The 20583-nt window shown below is 37.9% G+C and overlaps 1 protein-coding gene and 1 long non-coding RNA gene across 6 annotated transcripts in view; one reads left to right on the top strand and one right to left on the bottom strand.

Annotated features, from left to right (window-relative positions):
- The window catches only part of COL11A1 (collagen type XI alpha 1 chain), a 128921-nt gene that overhangs the window by 104148 nt on the left and 4190 nt on the right, over positions 1-20583 (top strand). For all 5 annotated transcript variants that reach the window (XM_085585874.1, XM_085585872.1, XM_085585875.1 and 2 more), the window contains 16 exons: positions 42-95; positions 6342-6395; positions 6855-6962; positions 7149-7202; positions 7487-7540; positions 8055-8108; positions 13545-13598; positions 13976-14083; positions 14169-14222; positions 15245-15298; positions 16169-16276; positions 16897-16950; positions 17040-17075; positions 17185-17238; positions 18014-18263; positions 19907-20019. In XM_085585874.1, coding sequence (XP_085442000.1) covers positions 42-95; positions 6342-6395; positions 6855-6962; positions 7149-7202; positions 7487-7540; positions 8055-8108; positions 13545-13598; positions 13976-14083; positions 14169-14222; positions 15245-15298; positions 16169-16276; positions 16897-16950; positions 17040-17075; positions 17185-17238; positions 18014-18263; positions 19907-20019 — 1263 coding nt within the window. The remainder of the gene's footprint in view (positions 1-41; positions 96-6341; positions 6396-6854; positions 6963-7148; positions 7203-7486; positions 7541-8054; positions 8109-13544; positions 13599-13975; positions 14084-14168; positions 14223-15244; positions 15299-16168; positions 16277-16896; positions 16951-17039; positions 17076-17184; positions 17239-18013; positions 18264-19906; positions 20020-20583) is intronic.
- Positions 1152-20583, bottom strand: part of LOC116183898 (uncharacterized) — a 300100-nt gene continuing 280668 nt past the window's right edge. Inside the window, exons 6-8 of the long non-coding RNA XR_014956902.1 lie at positions 17911-17973; positions 17219-17281; positions 1152-16346 (exon numbers count right to left, since the gene is read on the bottom strand). This is a non-coding gene — a long non-coding RNA (uncharacterized LOC116183898). The remainder of the gene's footprint in view (positions 16347-17218; positions 17282-17910; positions 17974-20583) is intronic.

Below are 20583 nucleotides of genomic sequence, written 5' to 3'. Positions count from 1 at the left end.
ATAACTATATTTTGGATAACAAAAATCTTTTATCACTGTAGGGTCCTCAAGGTCCCCCAGGCTCAATCGGCTCTGTTGGAGCTGTTGGTGAAAAGGTGAGTGTGGATGGAAACCCCCAAGGAAGAGAAAACTTTGGGATAAGAATGCTATATGACATTCATTCATTAAAATTCTTTTCATTGCTATTTTCAGTTCTCTATTCAGAAATTTTTCTGCCAGGATATGGAGTGAGTTTGTTTGGGATTGGTTACTTTCACATTTTACCCAAGGAACATGCCAGATTTATTCTTAAAGGAAGGATGAGGTATGAAGAGATATAAGGGCTTTTTTTTCAGTGATTTATTTGAAGCAACAGAGTAAACTATTATATAGTGCTGAGCAAGCAAAAAGTTTAAAAGAGAGTCTTAAAATGTTTGTTTATGTTTATTTTATCAAGTTATATGACTTCAACCACATCACCTAGGTAAGCCTAAAAGCCTTTTGCTGTAATGTTACAGATTTAACATTAATTTTTTCCTGAACTTTGGAATGGGAAAGAAGATTCTGAGTGAAGCATAAGATGGAGGAAACAAAATAGAAATATATTCCAGGCCAATATATAAATTGCTTATTGAGAAACTATGTAAATTGCTCTTGAGTATTTCATGATTTGTCACAGAGTATCACACATGTTCAAAGAAACACCAATTTCAGTGAATCCTAGAAAAGACATCACTAGGAATGTCAGTATTGGTAGTTTTTCAGAAAGCTTTATTTTTAACTTTTCAGAACATGAAGCAATCTTTCCCTTTTTCTAACTAAAACAGCCTTTTAAAAGAATCTTCAGGTGTTCCATTTTTTTTTCTTACATGCCCATCAACTAAATCACTTACCAGTGCTCTGGGATGTGAAGAACGTACTAGAATAATGCAATATAATATTTGGTTTGATGGAGAAATATCCTTTGTCTCCCTCACTGTCCTTTGAGACCAGAGGGTACTGAGCCCAAACTGATGTCATTGTGGCAAGCTGACACTGCTTGTTTCTTCACTGCAGTGCTTCTTTCTCAGGATGTGACTCTGAGCATCAGCTCACCTCTTGGGAACAGCAGCATTCTGGTGTTTTCAATCTTTTTTCCCCAAAATTGCACAAGACACACAAAACACAATGCATTTCTGCTTGACTGCTTTATTAACAAGGATATTCCTTCTAATGTCCCAAGTTCATGACATTGTTCATCCAGCTTGGCCTCATGAAGGGCTGCACGATTTGTTCTTTTCTCTCTGGGAAGAGTACCAAAAATGAGACACAATCTAGGAGTTGAGAGAAATAAAAAGTTATGGGAGAAAGACAGTCTGTATGTCAGTGGAATAAGAAAATAATGAGAATCTGTATGTCAGTGGAACACAGAAAATAATGGGCATTGTGGGAAAAAAAAATTCCTGTGACCACTACTGAGGAAAATGTTAATTATGAGAGCATCCAGGGTAGCACCCAATTATATTCAGTACTTTAAAAAAACCCACCTTGTAAAATATTGTGGCCCAAGGAACTTGATAGAAATTTTTGCAATTCGCTTCAGTCACCTTTTTAATTTTCAGCATTTCATGATCAAATTATATTCCAGCCATTTTCTAAACGCATTACCTTATATTGAACTCCTGCCTCCTTTGTTTCTCCCTGCAACTCATCTGTGTGATTTAGAATCACTGTTTGTGATGATTAGGCCATGAAATTTAATTCAAGAACATGAATTCCAGACTGTTTATCACTTGGTTGTCATTTTTTATTTCCTCTAGCTAATATCCCATGTTCTCTGCCTTCACAAAGAGAATCTTCCAAGTGTATTATTCTGGACATTTATATTAATTGTAATTACTTTCCTCCCTCCTCCTCCTCAGGTTTTAGTACATGCCAGGGTATTTTCCTTGTTAGGGTATCTTTCTTCTAAATTTAAGTTCCTTTTAATGAGATTTCAAGCTGAGATATCATCAAGAGTTGTTTTTTCAGGGGGAGTTGCTGCAGTGGGAGGACAGGCCATGCTTTTAAACAAAACATGCATTTTTGATTTTCCTTTTCTTCCCACACATTTTTTCCCCAATGTTTTTCTTATTATGTCAGCATGCTCTGGCCTCTGCACCCCTTTCAGGAAAGACACACCATAATACAGATAATTCAATACAGTGAGTGTAGAATGTGGAAAAACATTCTGGCATCATCCCTATCACTGCTGAGGAGTGAACTAGGTTTGCTCACTTGCATATTTTAATGGTTTGACCAGGAGATATTTTTTCATTAATACACAGATTTCAAACCCCCCTTATCTTCTGGCAGAGATAAACTATTTTTGTCACACTTAGTGCCATGCATTTTTAACTAGCTTGTTGTTTCCCCTGCTCTGCACACAAGGGCCTGAATGTTCAAAGGCATCCGGGCTGCAAATGCTCCTGTAGCCCTGAATTATTAATGCTGTAACCTCCACCGAGGGCCTGGCAGTCTGACACTCAGCAGAACCATTTAAACCCAGCTGCCACACAGGGAGCACTCACTTTCTTCTGCTTTTAATTAAGAGAAATGGACAACCAAAATGTACCTACACACGCTTATCTCTGATTTGATATCAAAGGTCTAACACGCAGATATTCCAAACAGGCAGGAAGTTGCTCATGACTTCTCTAACCTGTGCCTTAGAATGTACGTAAGAATTTACAACAGAGGGGAAACAGATGTTAACCCCACACTTCCACATAACCTAATGAAATAAATTTGCCTTTCTAATTTAGATTAATTTGTGATAATTGCACTGAGCACTGTGCTGTTCTTCTACCCCTTCTCCCTTCCACAGCAAATTATAAACCATCAGAGTCAGAGAGCAATGCAAACTCAGTGTGTGCAGAACCCACAGAGCATTTGTTGTGTAGCCTCTCAGAGTTCAGACCTGGTTTACTGCATGAAAAGGTCTCGTGTTAGAAAACCACAATACTCATTAAATTTCTTCCATTATATTGTCCAAAAAAAACTTTCCAGAGTAGTACACTAATAAGGAGTGTACTATAAGGAGTGTAAACAAGTGAGATCAATAGTTCTCATGCTTAATCATTGATTTACACTGCAGATGGAAGTGAGAGGACAAAATCTATTGAGTATCCTGGCTCTAAGTTTAGAAACATGTTTGATATGTGTTCACAGACAATTTTATGTATATATATAATTTTTCCACACATGTATGTGTAGACACTGCTAAGGTACCTAATCAAGGTGTGTCTGTGACCGTTTAGACTACCTGAATATCCATCCTAACAAATTACTTTTAATAATGATCTCCTGACTGTGATATTTTTCTCATCCAACATTGTAAACAAGAGCCCTCGCAGAAAACAAAGCCTTTAGAATTTCTCTCAATTCAATTTAGTTCTTCACAGAGACATTACATATAACACATATGCAGGCCTAAGCAAAAGGGATTCTCTTCTAGCGTTACAATTTCTCCTTTTCTTGTTTTGTGAGAATGGCAAAAAGGAGCAAAACTAATTTATCATAACCCAGAAAGTTGCAAAGTTGCCTCTCATTGTTACAAAATTAAAGACTATGTCCCAGAATTTAACCAAAAGGTGGCAGCCTTCCATCCACTATCTTTGTGCTTTGGCTATCAGTTCTTTAGAACTGATCATAAGGAAAAGAACATTTTTTAAACCTTGAAACTTTTTAATAATGTTTTTTTAAATTTTAACTTTTAGACTACTTTGCCCAGCTTGGTAGAAACCATTCTGCTTAATCCAAGATTTTCAGAATTAACTATGTCTGCAAAATGACATGACCCTTTGTAGTTTAAGATGTCTGTCTTTCCCTTTTGAAATACTGTCAGAGGAAGGCTTTGCCTAAGAAAGACCACAGTAACATTTGAAAGATCTGAGCTGCTAACAAAAGAGAGGAAAATCTCCAGAGATGGAATAAATAGATCATAAAATCTGTTTCCCAACAGAACATGCAATATTTCCTATGGAGAAGGTTCTGAATTAATGCCATTGTTACTAAAAATGAAAATAAAGACGAGGGCCAACAATACATAGGTTTAAGTAGCTATAAATAGGCACTCTGTAACTATATATTAGCTACAGTCTTCTCTATCAAAACAATGTTTAACTCCCTTAACAGTTATCTAAACCAAATGCAGCATTTCATAATACCAAATACTTGGAATATAGAAATTACTGTCGGATAAAACAAGGACTGCCTACATGGAAGGGGCAGATTTTTTAGTAGAATAATGATATAGAAATATTAATGTGAGATGAAACTTTAACTGGTCTTATCTTTCACAAATGCTCTTTAAGGGAACATTTTGGCATTTTCTAGCCCTTCCAATTCTCAGCTTTCCACACTGTTGCTTCTGGGGAGCTGCAGTGCACAGAGCCAATGTGTGTGCTGCAGCAGGCACCCCCAGTGCTCCCCTGGTGCTCCCAAGCGTAGGTCAGAGGGAGCCCAGTGTTGTTTGACAGAATGAAGATGTGTTTGTCAACAGGAAGGGTAAGAATTGTATTAGCAATCAAATGTGGATCGTCATAAATTACAATCATTAAGCAGAAAAGCAGAAGAACTCTCTCTCTGAGAAGCTGCCAAGGGGATTGCACTGCACAAGTGCTTGTCTGCAAAGACTGGGCACAATCAGTCACTGCTTCATTTTGTCCTGCCATGGGCTCACCTTTGGAAAGGCTCTATATGGTGGATTCTGTGGATATAATATGGCTACTAACATGAAAAACATATTTTTGCTGATTCCAGACATCATTCTCTGTTGCTACAAAAATCTCATTTGATTGATAGTAGGCATGGACAAAACCCCAATGCTAATGATGCTGCAGACTCAGTAAATGCTGTGCAAAGAATAAGAACATGAAGATTGTGAATTTTCCTAGAAAACATTCTTAACACTTATTGACCTGAAGCATCCATTACAGGTTTTGTTTTAAAATGGATGCAACATTACAGAAGTAAATTAATATTAAATATTAAAAGGGATCATTCATTTTTGAAGTTCCTACAAATTTCAGAATATCTAATAGAACATACCAGTTTCTAAAGGCACATTCATCTTTTAATAGTGCCCTTTTTAAAGGGCATTTTAATATTGCTCCTAAAATATTGGTTATCTGTTAATTATCCTAGTCTGGAATTCAGCTGAGAGGTACTGAAATATTTTCCTTTAATCTAATGAAATATTTGTACTGGGCCAAAATCTGGTCCCACCAATGTTAGCATGCTGCTACAAGCTTCTCTGAAAAAAAGTGCAGTATCTACACCATAAGTTTTGGTTTTAAATTGTATTTTATGAATTACAGTTTTATACTGACCACATGGAAATGACAGACATGTATGAATTAACTGAATTGTTGTAAAATGAAGAAGGGTGTGCAGGTCACACAGGTTAGCAAGGATACACAAATTTATTCCAATTCTGTAAATTCAGTGAATTATTGCATAAAATGCATTTTCAGCACTGAACTACTCTTGCTCATATATGTGATTATTGGAAAAAGAATATTACTGGGGGGAAGAATTCCCCCTACTAGCAGTTGGATTGCAAAATCCAGTGGGATAAGCATATGTATTTCTTATCTTAGTACTCCATAACAATCACAATGTTATCCTTCCATGATTTATGTTTTTGTGATGGTAATAACCGAGTATTCTACTAAGAGAAGAGTTTTCTCTAAAAGTTTATGCATCAGACCACTGAGCCAGAAAATAATTGGTCATAACTAAACTTTAACATGAAGAGTTGAAAAGACAGTCCTTGAGATAATACTGTGTATTAACTCAGAAGGAGACTGAATTATTTTAAATGTTCACTTAATAGCGCACAATCTTTGACTTGGATGGATTTTCATATGGTATCATCCTGTAAGCCATCTGCTTTACTAAACAAATTCCATCACTGGTAAATACATAGCACACACCTCTGTAGCCTCTGGAGAAAGCTTTTCTAACTCATGCTATTATTTCATCCTTGGGTTTTTCTTTATAATTTTTTTTTCTTCTTCCAACAGTAGCTATAGCAATAATCACAAGCAGGAAAATTGCAGTATATGGGATAATAAAGGGGAACATCTTCCAAAGCCCAAAGGGAAGTTTAGTCTCCCTGGCTCAAGAAAATATTAGTTTGATGTATTATGTCTCAAGTTTCAGACTCCAGTTCTGCATAAACCATATGTATAACTCAACCCCTCTAGGTAGACCAAATAAAAGCCCATTCTTATAAGCTGTTTACATAAATAGGCATGGGAAAAATATGTAATTACAGAAGTAAATTCATCAAAATATTCTCCCTAATGACTCATAAATTTATTCTTATGCATCTGTAGGGTGAGCCTGGAGAAGCTGGTAACCCTGGACCACCTGGAGAATCTGGAACAGCTGTGAGTATTTTGTTGTTGTGTCATCATTAACATTTATTATGGTGAACTGTGGTATCTGGCAGGACTTTGATAAGCATTTCCTCAGATCACTTGTGCACTTGTGTATGGTTTCTTTGAATTTTCAGTGGAGAACTTAATACCTTTAAAATGATATTTGTTTCCATACAATCATAGCCACATTTTGTACTAACAGAGGATAGAAACTTCCCAAAACAATACCTATTTTTCCTTCCGTAAGTATCAGCTTTGGCTTGCATGTTTTTCTTTCTGGAAACGGTTCACTGATGCAAGCTGAGCACAGAATTTGGCACTTGAGCAGAGAGGTTCCAATTTCCCACTCACATGCCAGTATTTATCAAGGAGTGACATGGTCCTTGTCTGAAAAATCAGTTTGCCATTGTGATCTTTTTGGCCCTTCCATTTCCAGATGGCATTTTTGTGTTCATGTGTTTTCCACAGGGTCCAAAAGGTGAAAGGGGAGAAAAAGGTGAAGCTGGTCCACCTGGAGCAGCCGGACCACCAGGTGCTAAAGGACCTCCAGGTGATGATGGGCCTAAGGGTAATCCAGTAAGTGAGCTTCATAATTCTAACCCAAACCACTGTGAAGCATTGCTGAAGTTGTGTCAGTACAGAACCATAGCATTGCATTCAAGTGCACTAAGTTCATTATATGCTTCATAAACTATTTCTGATAAGTGCAACCTGCTTGGCAATGGATGACACATTCCTTGCTTTTTTTCCTGATCTATCTAGGGCCCAGTTGGTTTTCCTGGAGATCCTGGTCCCCCTGGGGAACCTGGTCCAGCTGTAAGTATACCTTAAAAACAGTTTTAAATCCTAGTCTTACTTTGTACTTAATTCTAGTTGACTGTGTCTTTCTTTTCTGGGGATAAGCTCTTGCCTGTAAGATCCTTTGCTTTTTTGTTCATGCATTTCTTGAGGCTTAAAAATGTTAAGAAATCTTCTAAAACTTTTGAAAAATAATGAGCCTGGGAAAATGTTCTATAGAAAAATAGTGTTCTTATATTCATATATGAAAGTTAGTGGCTTAAATTAGCTGAATTTTTGTTTATTTTCCTTGAATTCTATAGGGTCAGGATGGTGGTGGTGGAGAGAAGGGTGAAGATGGTGATCCTGGTCAACCTGTAAGATTTTTCTCTCACTTTATTTCATCTGCATGATCTCTCTGATGATAAGAAAGTATCTTTTGCCAAATCAGTGGCATCTATACAGTCACACTTTTAAAAATATTTTCAGAGTGGATGCTTTTTCTATTATACTGAAAAATAACTATTTATTTCCTTGAAGAGGTAGAACTGCCCTTATTACAGGAACACAATTAAGCAAGAGCTCAATTTCTTTCAGAAGTAGTGATGTGCTAAAGGATTTCTGATGGAGCTGCTGAGGAGCGCTAAAAATAGAGCAGGTCTGAGCATAAGAGAAAAATGCTGCAGCCAAATAATCTTCATTAGCTGAACTAAAAAAATTAAGCCAAGATCTTAAGCAGGAACTGAGCAATACCCATATTAAGCATCAAAGTTCTATTTCTGTAGATTCTGTGCATTGAAAGGGGCTAACACATGGCAGATGTCTGTGGTGTTTAATAAAGATGAGAATTTCATCCTTTATTACTGCTGTGATTTTAATTTTCTGTTGCAGGGTCCACCAGGTCCTTCAGGTGAAGCTGGCCCACCGGGTCCTCCTGGGAAAAGAGTAAGGAATATCTCATCTTCTCTCGTATACTTCTCTTTCTGAGACACTGTGACCTAGAGAATTTCAGCTACTTGTTTCATGCTAGGACACTCACATCTGACATTTGTCATTTCTTTTAAGTAATATAAGGGGAGAAATGAAAAAAAAAAAAACAAACAAAACAGAAACAGCAGAGAAAGCTCTTTAACATGGCTTACATGGAATATAAGAAGAAAAAAAATACATAGGGAAGAATGTATTGCTTACCCATAAAGGTGCTTTGTCTTTTCACTCACAAATCCAGTGTCTACTGAATCAGTCTGCTAAAAGGAGTGAGTTGGTATGACAGTAATAGCAGATATCATCTTTAGGCACACCTCTCCCTGCTATCAGGGAGCAGGAAGAATGTGTCTGTTTTGGTGTCTTTAGTCTTGGAAATAAAATAATTACAATGCAGCTACTGTGCAAATCTATATCATCCTCTCTGCATACAAAATTAACAGGCATTAACTTATGAAGCTATTGCATTATTTCTAAAGCTTTTGAAGGTTCACAGGGTTTCCCAATATAGCTAATCAAGCCCAGTAAATAATGTTGCAGTCACAGAACTGTAGTAGTTGCATCAACCCTTAGGTCTGCTTCAGAGAGCAATTAGATGCAGTTTTCACATATTAAAAAACAGAAGAAGTGGCATTATTAAATGTAAGCTGAGAATTATTTAATAAAATATGTTAAATTGCTTGGTTTAATGGGCTTGAGTGGAATGACATGCCTAATTAGTTTTATTTATTTTACACAATAATATATTTGCTCCACCAACATGCAAAGTATTTATAATATTCTAAATTATTATGGTTGCATTAGCAACTTTATTCTAGAACTGAAAGATAGCTCAACTGAATATTAGCAATTAGTATGTTTGCTTGACATCAAATTAAAGCTTCCTGCTTTATTATACAGAAAGGCAACATCTCACTCCTCAGAGATGGGCTATATTCTGATTGTACCTAGACAAAAAAAAAACATAATTTCAAAGCACAAATTCCATTTTACATGTGGTTTGACACATTTCCAATTTAGGGAAAATGCATGGCTAATTATTCCAATGTAGTCCCTTTCTGAATTTTGAAGAAAACATTTTTAGAATCAGATTCTACATTACTTGAGCACCAGAATGTTTCAAACTTGTAGGGAATCTGTATTATATTGATGTTGTACTAGAAAGTAACAATGAAAGACTGAAAGGTTCATACTTACCTAGGAAAAAAAGTTCATACTTACCTTACCTTTTTATTCGTTTTCATCACTTTTATGGTAGAATCAATTTCAAGAAAAAGCTCTAACAAGTATATTTTAATTTGGATTGAGGAGGACACACAGTTTCAGTAGTAATACTGCTGTTTGTGAGGTGCAGCTCTGGCTGTACTACTAGAAAGCAAAATTCCATGCCATTTCTTGGTTTTTGGTCTCTGAAATAATGAGCTGGCAGAGATCAGAATTCATAATTTTAATTAAAGGCTTTTAAAATCCTCAACAGTAGGTTCCTTTTTTATTTTGTTATATATTTTCATTCCTCTCTTGCATTCCATTTTGTAACTGACCTGACCTCAGTTTTACTGCCTGGTCTTCTAAAATCATGTTTATTACCAGTTGTCAGAGATTTAAGCAATCTCTGCCTAGTTACAGAGTTAAAAAGTTTCCCCAGCTCTCCCTGGGAAGCAAATTCTAGTGAAAGACATGGACATACATCATTTTTCCATTGAATCTAAGAAATTTATAAGCCAAAACCATAACCTATAAAGGGTGACTTTTGCGACATAATAATTGACAAAGTCTTTAAAGTGATTTTTTAAAAAAGTTTCATTAAATAGTAATTATTATTTTACATATTCCGACTTCTTAAATGATCTGTGAGTGCACCAGATCAGAAAAATACATGCTCAGAAGGCTTTATACATCAGTGTAATTTAGCTGCAAGTAATGGTAGTAATTGTGGCTGCTTATCTAGACCTAGAGATACAGATTGAACCCCTCTACAGTTATGTTGTTATTATTATTTTTCTGAAACATAATCCCTTGCTCTTACTTTTGGGACTTCTTTTTGGTTTGCCACACAGCACTGGGTAACCCTTCTAGTTTGAATTCACTGATTTCCATCTGACAAATGTTAAAAGCATAAGGAAAAGATACCATCAGAGAGTATTTGTCCTTCAGATCAGTGTGCAATCTGTGCAGAGGAGCACAGACAGCACTCCTTGCCTGTGCTCCTCCCAGCCCTTCAGTGTGCCAGGCACTTGAGCTTTGGGATCTGCTGCTGGGCTGCTTCCCTGGGCAGTGACAATCCGATGTCCACATCACATACACATAAACCTCCATATGCCAACCAAGAATTAGAATTTAAAGCTCAAGACTAAGATATATTTTTGTTCTCAACTGGAGGCCATACCATCTTTCCCTTAAAAGAAGAGATGTCAATACTGAAGCAAAGCCAGCAATTTTACAAAGCAGAAGTGTTTTTGGTTTGTTGCCTTTAAATATAATGTTGAATAACTTAGGAAAAAATAAAGTGTTTCTATGAAAGAGATTTTTTTTTTTCATTTTGACTACAGCATGATGCTGCCTCAGCAGGGTGTACTTACCATTTAAAAAATAATTTCTCTCTTGATTTCAAATGCACAGAATACCTAACAATATGCCAGGCTCCTATCACAACAGGCTAATGAAATGTGGTAATGGTTTTCTGTGTTGGAAATCATGCTTTAAGCCAGCTTCAAACAATAATTGAAATTATTTTAATGAAATATGGAAGAACAGAGAAAAATATTCATTAGGTTCACATAACAAAAATTAAGGATGAGTTTGTTTCTGCATGATTTCTTTGGTCTTCTTGGTTCAAAAAATATATCAGGAAGTATGTCCGAAATTACAGTGCAATGTTCATAAAAATCAGCATGGTAGCTGGGGTGCTGAGGGGGAGAATCGTGCATTACTGTAAAATACTGTTATGAGGTCCTTTGAGGCAGTTAAAATCTCCCAGCAGCGGCAGTGTGGGGAGGAGAGCCAGGCGCTGCCCTGGCCCTGCTCAGCGCTCCCAGGCCCTGCCCTGGCCCTGCTCAGCGCTCCCAGGCCCTGCCCTGGCCCTGCTCAGCGCTCCCCGGCGCTGCCCTGGCCCTGCTCAGCACTCCCCAATCACTGCCCTGGCCCTGCTCAGCGCTCCCCGGCACTGCACTGGCCCTGCTCAGCGCTCCCCAAGTACTGCCCTGGCCCTGCTCAGCGCTCCCAGGCACTGCCCTGGCCCTGCTCAGCGCTCCCAGGCACTGCCCTGGCCCTGCTCAGCGCTCCCAGGCACTGCACTGGCCCTGCTCAGCGCTCCCAGGCACTGCCCTGGCCCTGCTCAGCGCTCCCAGGCGCTGCCCTGGCCCTGCTCAGCGCTCCCAGGCGCTGCACTGGCCCTGCTCAGCGCTCCCAGGCCCTGCTCAGCGCTTCCCAAGCACTGCCCTGGCCCTGCTCAGCACTCCCAGGCACTGCACTGGCCCTGCTCAGCACTCCCAGGCCCTGCACTGGGCTAATTCATGCTGCAGCTTCATCTCCACTTTGTGCAGAGACCATATTTCTCCAGCACAAATTGCCACATTCAACCCTTTTCAGCTTCTTAGATAGAGTGGATTGTAATCCATATGGGAATTTAAGGCAAGTAAAGACAATGCGCATGTAAATTAATCCATGTAAGAAAAAAAGTCATGTTTCTAAAATGCTTCTGAATTTATTTATGTACCTGTTGATCTTTCTTATTATCACTGCAAACCATGATCCACCCAAAAATTATAACCTACATGAAGGGTTACATGCATCAGACATTATTAATTATTGGAACAGCTGAGATTTAAAATATTCTTCTTGTTTTAAAGAGACAGCATTTGGCCCAGGGGATTTAAGCTTCTCTGTATTTTGAAGAAGTAAAACTAAGTCCTTTACCCCTTATAGCTCTTAAAAATACCAAAGAAAAAAGCTGTTGATACCCACAACAAATGGTCAAAGTCCTCTTGTGGTTAATTCAATTCATTTGGCATTATCTTTGCTGTAAAGTCTGAACTATCTCTGTTGGCCAAAAGGTTCATGTAGTGCTGCAGATGTTCAGTGTCACCCTGGAGAAAGCTTAATTTCAGAAGCAAATGAATGACCTTAATATACTTCTATGTAAATAGCTATAAAATGAATATAAATTTCCAGGAATTAAAACCAGAGAAGTTGCTCAAGGTATGTGCCAGTAGCAGTGAATAGTGAAATACATCAAGCAATAAAAAGTTTGGGCTAAATTCAGCTCTAGTACAAAAAATGCCTTTAGGTCAAACACTGATCCAAAGCCCTGAGCACACAAAGCAAACAGGCAGATGCTTAACTGGAAGTACAGTTCTTGCCTGTAAATTAAAATTCTGTTCTGGTGCTTTACCTTTAAGGAGCCTGAATTGTTTTTCTAAATGTTGTGAAGAAGTAAAAAGCAGTAAATAAATAAAAGTGATCGAATTTTTCTAGTTGCTGATCTTCAGAACATTTTTCTTACATAACAATCTGCCTGTTGCATTAATGAACAGATGAGTCTTACATCGATTCACAAAATCACAGCATTTGAGCATAGTCACTTTTCGTTCATGTTCCTTTAAGCTGCTCATTGGTTGGCAAGAAATAGCTACTTGTAATAAAGACATTTCCCAGGCTAAAAATTAACCTTGTAAGAGAACAGTTGGTCCATTATCTTGAGTGCATCTTTTCTAAACTAAGCATATAAGAGAACCATTTTCAGCAGAGTACATTAAATTCTAGACACTGCTCCTGTTCATAACTGAAGCTATGAATATTAATTACCTGACCTAAAAATCAGCCCTTGATATTCTGGAGGAGAAAAATGTCTTTTTATTTTTCACTTTCATATTTAGTGGATAATATATCATTTTTTGGCTGTCCAACTGTAATCAGGCCCCTTACTGAGCCCATCCCTGACTTAGAGAATAAAGAAGTATTTGCCATGCTGTGCACTGTAGAAAAAGAGGCCTTTTTGGAGTCAGTGGATAAACTACAGTGAATAGATAAAATGTAAAGCAAGTTTAAAATTGTTATTGTACACATAAATTAGTATTGCCTTTTTCTCTTTTATATCCCATCTTGTTGGGATTTTTTTTTGTTTGTTTGGTTTGGTGTTTTTTGGGTTTTTTTCCCAAACAGATTGAATATCATCATCTTTTAGGTATTCTACTCTAAAAAACCAGAAAATTTTATAGAGGAATAAGAGCTGTTTGGTATTTTTTTATCCTGTGAATAAAATGTCAAAAAAAAAATTAAATGTTATTTTGTAAGCATTTGCTACTTATTAATATGGTGAGAATTGCACTTTCAGATTATTTTTCACCGGTTATATTTGAAAAAACCTGAGATTATGAGCTCAGTGTCCATATTTTACAGGGACCTCCTGGAGCAACAGGAGCTGAAGGCAGACAAGGTGAAAAAGGTGCAAAGGTAATACACTGAATTTTTTTTTTGACACATAGAAATATAAGCTATTTAAAAATTAAAAGTAAATTGCTTATGATGCACCGAGTGTGGAATTTTTCAAAGTAGTAACAGACAATCTGAAAAATCCAAATTCAGACCCAGAATTAGTAGCAATATGTAATGGCACGGACCCAGCAGTGCAGGCCCAACACAGCCCACCTGTAACAAGCAAGGGCAGCCTGCTCTGCTGGCACCACATCTCTCTGTGAAGCCAGAGACACTTCACTCAGGAAATTGTCTTGTGCAGAATTCTGGCTTTCAAAAAGCACTTTGCCTCTTGTACATCCCTCCAGTGCCAAACTCAGTCAGCCCCCCTCTCTGACCTGGTCTGTTCTTTCCAGGGTGAACCTGGTGCAGAAGGGGCTCCTGGAAAAACAGGGCCAGTTGGGCCACAGGGACCTGCAGGAAAACCTGGCCCAGAGGGTCTCCGGGGAATTCCTGGCCCTGTGGTAAGTCATGGAGCACATCATATTTTAAATGTTGCATTCCCTGTATATACTCAGGTAAAGCCAGCTTTTTGTTTTTTTTTTCTAGGGAGAGCAAGGTATGCCTGGAGCCCCAGGTCAGGGTGGCCCTCCAGGACCTCTGGTGAGCATCCTGTTCCCACATGTCACTCACAGAAGCCTCCAAAAACATCACTGAAAGATTTCTTTTCTAACATTTGAGAGCTGTTAAAATCTGGAGCTGTGTATATTAATGAACTATATGCTTTCAAATGCACAGACATCCTATCAGCTCAACAAGAACTTCTCAATGCATTGCCGCAGCTTAATTTTGGATTTTAAGAAAGTAAAGTTGATATGTAAAAGATTCTGAGGTTAGGTTTTCCCTCCTTCCCCTCCCATCCTCCACAGGAGATTGCTATCAGGAGAGTATGAAGCCTGATTTGCAGTAGAGCACAACACACTGCAGGTGAAAAGTCTGATTCTGTATTCCAAAGGCTTAAAAATTTCACATTTCATTCATGAATTATGTATTTGCCTAGGCTTTTGCATCTAGTGATATCCTGAAGTGGAGATGGAAAGCATAAGCATTGAATCATATTTTGCACATGAAATGTTATGGGATTTTTGAATATGTGCCAGGTGGAAAAGGTCTCTTATCACTCCTATCCATAGCAGAAGTTGTCCACTGCCACCAGGAGAGCAGTGGTGAGGAGACAGACACACACTTAATGTAGCAGCACTACACCTCATGGACACATGTGCATGTGAGATTAACAGCCTCTGTAAAATTCATGTCTTTTGCACAGGCACTTCATGGCCTGCATTTTTTATCTTATTATGTACAAATTACACAAAACCAGCATTGCCATTCTTATAAAATCTAAAGCTTTCTCAAATTAAGAATTTAGTTAACCCTCTGCTCCATAGATTTCTATTCATACAACCTTTTATAGATTTCTAATTATAAAGTAATTTAAATACCACTGTAGCATCATTATGATTTTTTTAAACATACATTTCATCTTGAGATCTAAATCATGTCACAACCATCAACCACTGAATGTTGTACTTTGATTTGAACCTCTTTCAATAACATTTCAAGAAAATATGATTTGAGCAGGACGTTAAAACTTACTTTAACATTACTTCCCTTGATTTATATAGGGTCCACCTGGCTTGCCTGGACTGAAAGGAGACCCAGGTTCCAAAGGAGAGAAGGTATGCTTTGCTAATTTTGTGTCTTTGTAACTTCAGCCCAGCCTAAAACCTCTATAAAATTAGCAGAGAGAAGCAATAGGGTTTGTATCAGCAAGGCATTGTGCCATGTCTATCTAACCACTTCCCACAGCCCTAAGAGTCATCATGAAGTTTTAAGCCCCATCCAATATCCTGGAAATACCTAGAAAGAAAAAGATTACTGCCTGTGTGGTAATCTATTGACCATGTGGTCCCTGCAGTGAAAATCCCAGAGATATTGATGCAAAGAGAACTGTCAGATTTACAAGAACAAAGCAAGTAGAAATTATTAGTATCGACAATTTTTATTTTAAAAGAACAAAATATAAATATTTAACAGCTATAATACTTTCTTTTGAAATAATGGATTGAGACATCTGGGAGAGCATTTTCCTAAGGAAGTCCCAACAATATATTGATTGCTTGTGTATCAGAGAAAAACCTATAGAGAAAGAGGCATGAACATATGCCTTGTGAACTGCAGGTTTTGTTTATCTGCGTGGATCAGCTGTTTATGCAGCCATATGACATGTGGAACTCTGTGAGATGCTGATGGCAGCTACATGTGAAAACTGGCATGAAATTTGTACCCAGGGTACTGTGGTTTCTGCACTGGTTTCAGTAAGCACTACCTTGCACTTGGATCTTTCACTGAATAAGCAGTCACAACTTGCAAATAATCTGAAAATTTGAAAGACCATCTAACAGCAATAAATATGTTTTTAGAATAATTTGTTTTCAGGTTGATTGTTGACAAGCAACAGTGGTAACATCTGAAAGGTCTAATTTATGTGTTTGCAAAGCACATTTACTTTAATGAATGCTGACTAGATTTTCTTAAATCTTGTTTAGGGACATCCTGGTTTGATTGGCCTGATTGGACCTCCAGGAGAACAGGGTGAAAAGGGTGATCGGGGTCTTCCTGGCCCACAGGGATCTCCTGGAGCCAAGGGTGATGCAGTGAGTACAACATACCTGTGTTTCCATTCAGGTTCCATGCAAGCAAGGAGTGTATATTCCAGGCTTCCTTCTGAGAGACATAAAGTTGTTAAAAACATTTAAAAGCCAGAGTCTCCCACAAGAGGCTGAAACTTTCTTAGGCATTGTACAAACCCGGCCATATTAAACATCTTAAAATGAGGCTATAGAGTGTTTTTGGAAAATGAAGGAAACACATATATCCCAACATGCACACAGAACAAGTTAGCAACAAGATAAAAGTAGCAGCAGCAATCTCATCACATTTACTAATTGCATTACCCAAAGCAGCTCCCTCTCTTCTAGTTACTAAGCCATGCTTTTAGGGCACTATTTAAAATGTGAGGTTTCCAAGCCAATCTGAAGAGGAACACAGCTCTGACAACCCACTGCAGTCAGTGTAAGAACAACTACAAGCAACTCAGATTCTCAGATCTAGTATTTTAAACTTGCCAGCTATTTTGGCCTCTCAAAACTCTCCAACTCAAAACTCACCACAGCTGGACACTTAATGGGACTACCTTTTTTATAATACAATTTTTTAACACAGTCCAGTATGTAGAATACTTTAGTTCTTTGCTTATTCTCTTATTCCTTTTTAGGGAATTTCTGGTCCTGCTGGTCCTCTTGGACCCCCTGGTCCTCCTGGATTACCTGTAAGTAATTTCATCCAGCCCTCCTGTTCTAACCACCCCCAAGGTGTGTGCAATACACTCTAACCAGGGTTATATGTTCTTGCCCATAGGGTCCCCAGGGTCCCAAAGGCTCCAAAGGATCTAGTGTGAGTAACTCTCCTCTATACTTTCTCCTCTTTTCCTTAGCTTTTGTGTCTGTTATGTTTAAATGTTGTGTAGCATGGTCAACACTGCACTTCCTTCATTGCTCTCTAGGGTCCTGCAGGTCAGAAGGGTGACAATGGCTTACCTGGTCCGCCTGGTCCTCCAGTAAGTAAGAATTCTTATCTTGCATTACCCTGACATGATGAACCTGTTTTGAAAAGGGTAGAAAACAATGTTTGGGAGCTAAAATATGAATGATTCTTTGAAAATTCACTTTTCAGGAAACACAGATCCACCAGGCACAGAAATACGTATCTGCACTGAAAAATTCAGAAGAAACTTAAAACAAACAAAATAAACAAAAAGAACACCCAAAAAATGCCTATAAACCCCCAGCAAAAAAAGAAGCCCCTCATGCAATAATTATTTAATGTGTTATATTGAAGCACAGAAAACAAAATTCTGCTGGTTTCCCCTGATGATACTCTTCTGTTTCCATATTCATTTTTATCTCATAACAAGCTAAAATGAAGAGTCAAAACCAGAGTTTGGAAAATTTTTCAACTTTTATCATAGGAAACATCTGGAGTTTTCAATTTTCATAGAATATGTCTGTGCTTGAGGGAATTAATAGTGATACAGAGGCAACTGTGAGTCAGTTCTGTGTGTCACTTGTGTGAGGGCAAAACACTCATCCCCAAAAAGTAATGTAGTTACAAGAGTTTAGAGCACAACAATGGTTTGGCCTTTTACAATATTTTTTGGTTTTTCTTCAAGTAAATCATAGTACATAGGTACGAATCTAAAGGAAAAAAAGTGAAATACAGAAGTAAATACCTTGAAGAAAGCCTATTCAAAGCATCTCCAAGCCACATTCTGTGGTCTTTCTCTGCTGAAAAACTAACAGAAGATATAATTAGATATGTTGTTTTTCACTTAGGGTCCTCCAGGTGAGGTAATCCAGCCACTGCCAATCCAGTCACCCAAGAAGACAAGAAGATCTCCTGACTATATGCTATCTGATGCTGGTGATAATATTCTGGATTATTCTGATGGCATGGAGGAGATCTTTGGCTCCCTGAATTCCCTGAAGCAAGACATTGAGCACATGAAGTTTCCCATGGGCACTCAGAATAACCCAGCCCGGACCTGCAAAGATCTGCAGCTCTGCCACCCCGACTTCCCAGACGGTGAGCTCCCACTGCCCAGCACAGGGCACAGGGCTGGGCCTGGCTCTGCCAGGGCACTCTGGCAGCATAATCCATTATTAGTACATGGCTCCTACAGTTGCTCAACAAATACAGTCCCATTGAATCAAATCCATTTTGACAGGCTTAAAAGTTTAAAAGTGTAAGACATGTTCTCTTGGTAAGAGTCAAATCTCTTTAAATACATAACCTGATCTGGTTTTTAAGTTAAAACCTATTAAAGTGATGAATAAAAAGCAGTTGTTGTTTTGAAAGGTGGGCCTTGCATTTCCAGGACAATCAAAACAGGAGTGTGATGAAAGAGCGTAGTATAACTATATGAAACAGCATTGGTATTATATGAGATTTATGTTCAATACTGATTCTCAAAAACTTTACTAGTCTTTTAGTCCTGGAAGCAATAATTTTCTCTACTGCATCAGCACTGTTTTTTCTAGATCAACCAGCACTGAGGCATGGAAGTTTCTTTGACACTGTTTAATGCTACCAAGTAGTAGTGTAATAAAATGTATAATGATATGAAGACATACAGTGTCCCTAAGAACTTTATTGATTTTATTATTCTTTATTGTTTTCTTTTCTTTTCTAAATAATTTTACCCCTCTGAAGATGTTTAAATGAAAGCCAGCCTTCACTAAGTTTTCATCCTTTCATAATTTTTTCAATTGCAATGCATAAATTTCCCAGTTCAGAGCAGTATTTTTCTGCTTTTAAATGGGAGGAAAAATAGATTTTGACAGTTTAATAATATTTTATTGCTTTCACTCTAGATAGATAAGATCAGATGGTTGCCTTGAGGAGTAGTTAAGCAGTGTATGTGCTATATGAAAAGTACATATTTTACAATTCAGTACCCTCCATAATAAGGAATGGTTTTTACAGAAAACATTCACCTTCTCCATTTACCAGTGTTTGCTTCTTATTTAGAGCTGTCTTCATATAAAAGTAATCTTATTTTGGTTAAAATAAAAGCAAATGTGTTCATTAAAATTCGAAATTTTTCAGGGATAAGACTTACAGAAAGGAAAGACAGTTTTCAATATACAGCCTAAATCAACAGAATTGTTAAACCCCACAAATACTTTGTCTATGCCCTATATTCAGAAGACAGAACTGGTGAAAAGATTTGTAATTTCTCTTTGAAACCTCCACTATTTGAAACTGGATTAGAACTGTAGTTGTCAGAAAGTTGCTTGCTGCCCTGTTTGTGAAACATCTGAAGATAAGAGCTCTCATCACAGAAATCATCATTCTAATTAGAATAGCAGATTTTAAAAAGCACTGACTTTGAATGGACCTTGGATGGGCTGCAGCTCTTTTCGTGCCCAGCTTTTGTTGGTGCTGCAGCTTCGTAACCCAGGAGTAAAAGGCTCTTTGCTTGAGGTGGATCCCTCTCAGGAGAAGCTTTAGGTGCCTGTGCCAGCTACAACCCCACCAAGCCCCAGGCAGACCCCTCTGCATGCAGATAAGGATGCAAATAGTTCCAGATTTTGCTCCCTGACCGAAACCATTCAGATAAAATACACTTCCTACAAACTTTGGAGGACCATTAGGTAGCAGTAAAGCCTGGTTCTTCTGAATACCATTTCTACTGTATAAGGCAAATATTTTCTCATTTGTCTTAGGGGAATATTGGATTGATCCTAACCAGGGCTGTTCTGGAGACTCCTTCAAAGTATACTGCAATTTCACAGCAGGTGGGGAAACTTGCATCTACCCAGATAAGAAATCTGAAGGAGTAAGTACCAATCTGTGTTTTCAGTTGGCTGTTGACAGTTACTATTATGCTGTTACAACGTTAAATTAAACAGGATAATTACATTGCCACATTTTCATGTATCTGTCTTTCTAATTACATTTACATTTACATATATCTGAATGGAGCAGTAAAATGGTACATAGAGTTAACAAATACCATTTTCAACTTCAGATAGAGAATCTGTGCACCTGCTTGCTAACATTTCAGAATGCAACACAGCTGAGCAGCCACTTACAGCACATGATCTAGTATTTGTCACCTAAAAGCCAAACCTTCCTGTGTTTCTGTTGTGGGTTCATTTATATCTATTTATTCCTATGCCAAGTAGATGTAAAAGACTGTATTAACAGTGTCCTTACTTCCTGTTATAGATTACATCTGCTGAGGCATATGGTATAGAGGAAGGCTTTCTGAAATCTTGCCTAAATGACAGGGATCTATTAGTATCAACACTGGTGAAAATTCATTTAGATACTTCATAGCAACAATTTATACCAGCAGCTTACCTGACTCTTAACAGATTATAACCAACTCCCTCAAATA

Source organism: Lonchura striata, chromosome 8 (genome assembly GCF_050655825.1).
Source record: "Lonchura striata isolate lonStrDom1 chromosome 8, ASM5065582v1, whole genome shotgun sequence".
NCBI classification, from domain to species: Eukaryota; Metazoa; Chordata; class Aves; order Passeriformes; family Estrildidae; genus Lonchura; species Lonchura striata.
This window is presented reverse-complemented; position numbering and strand designations above follow the sequence as displayed.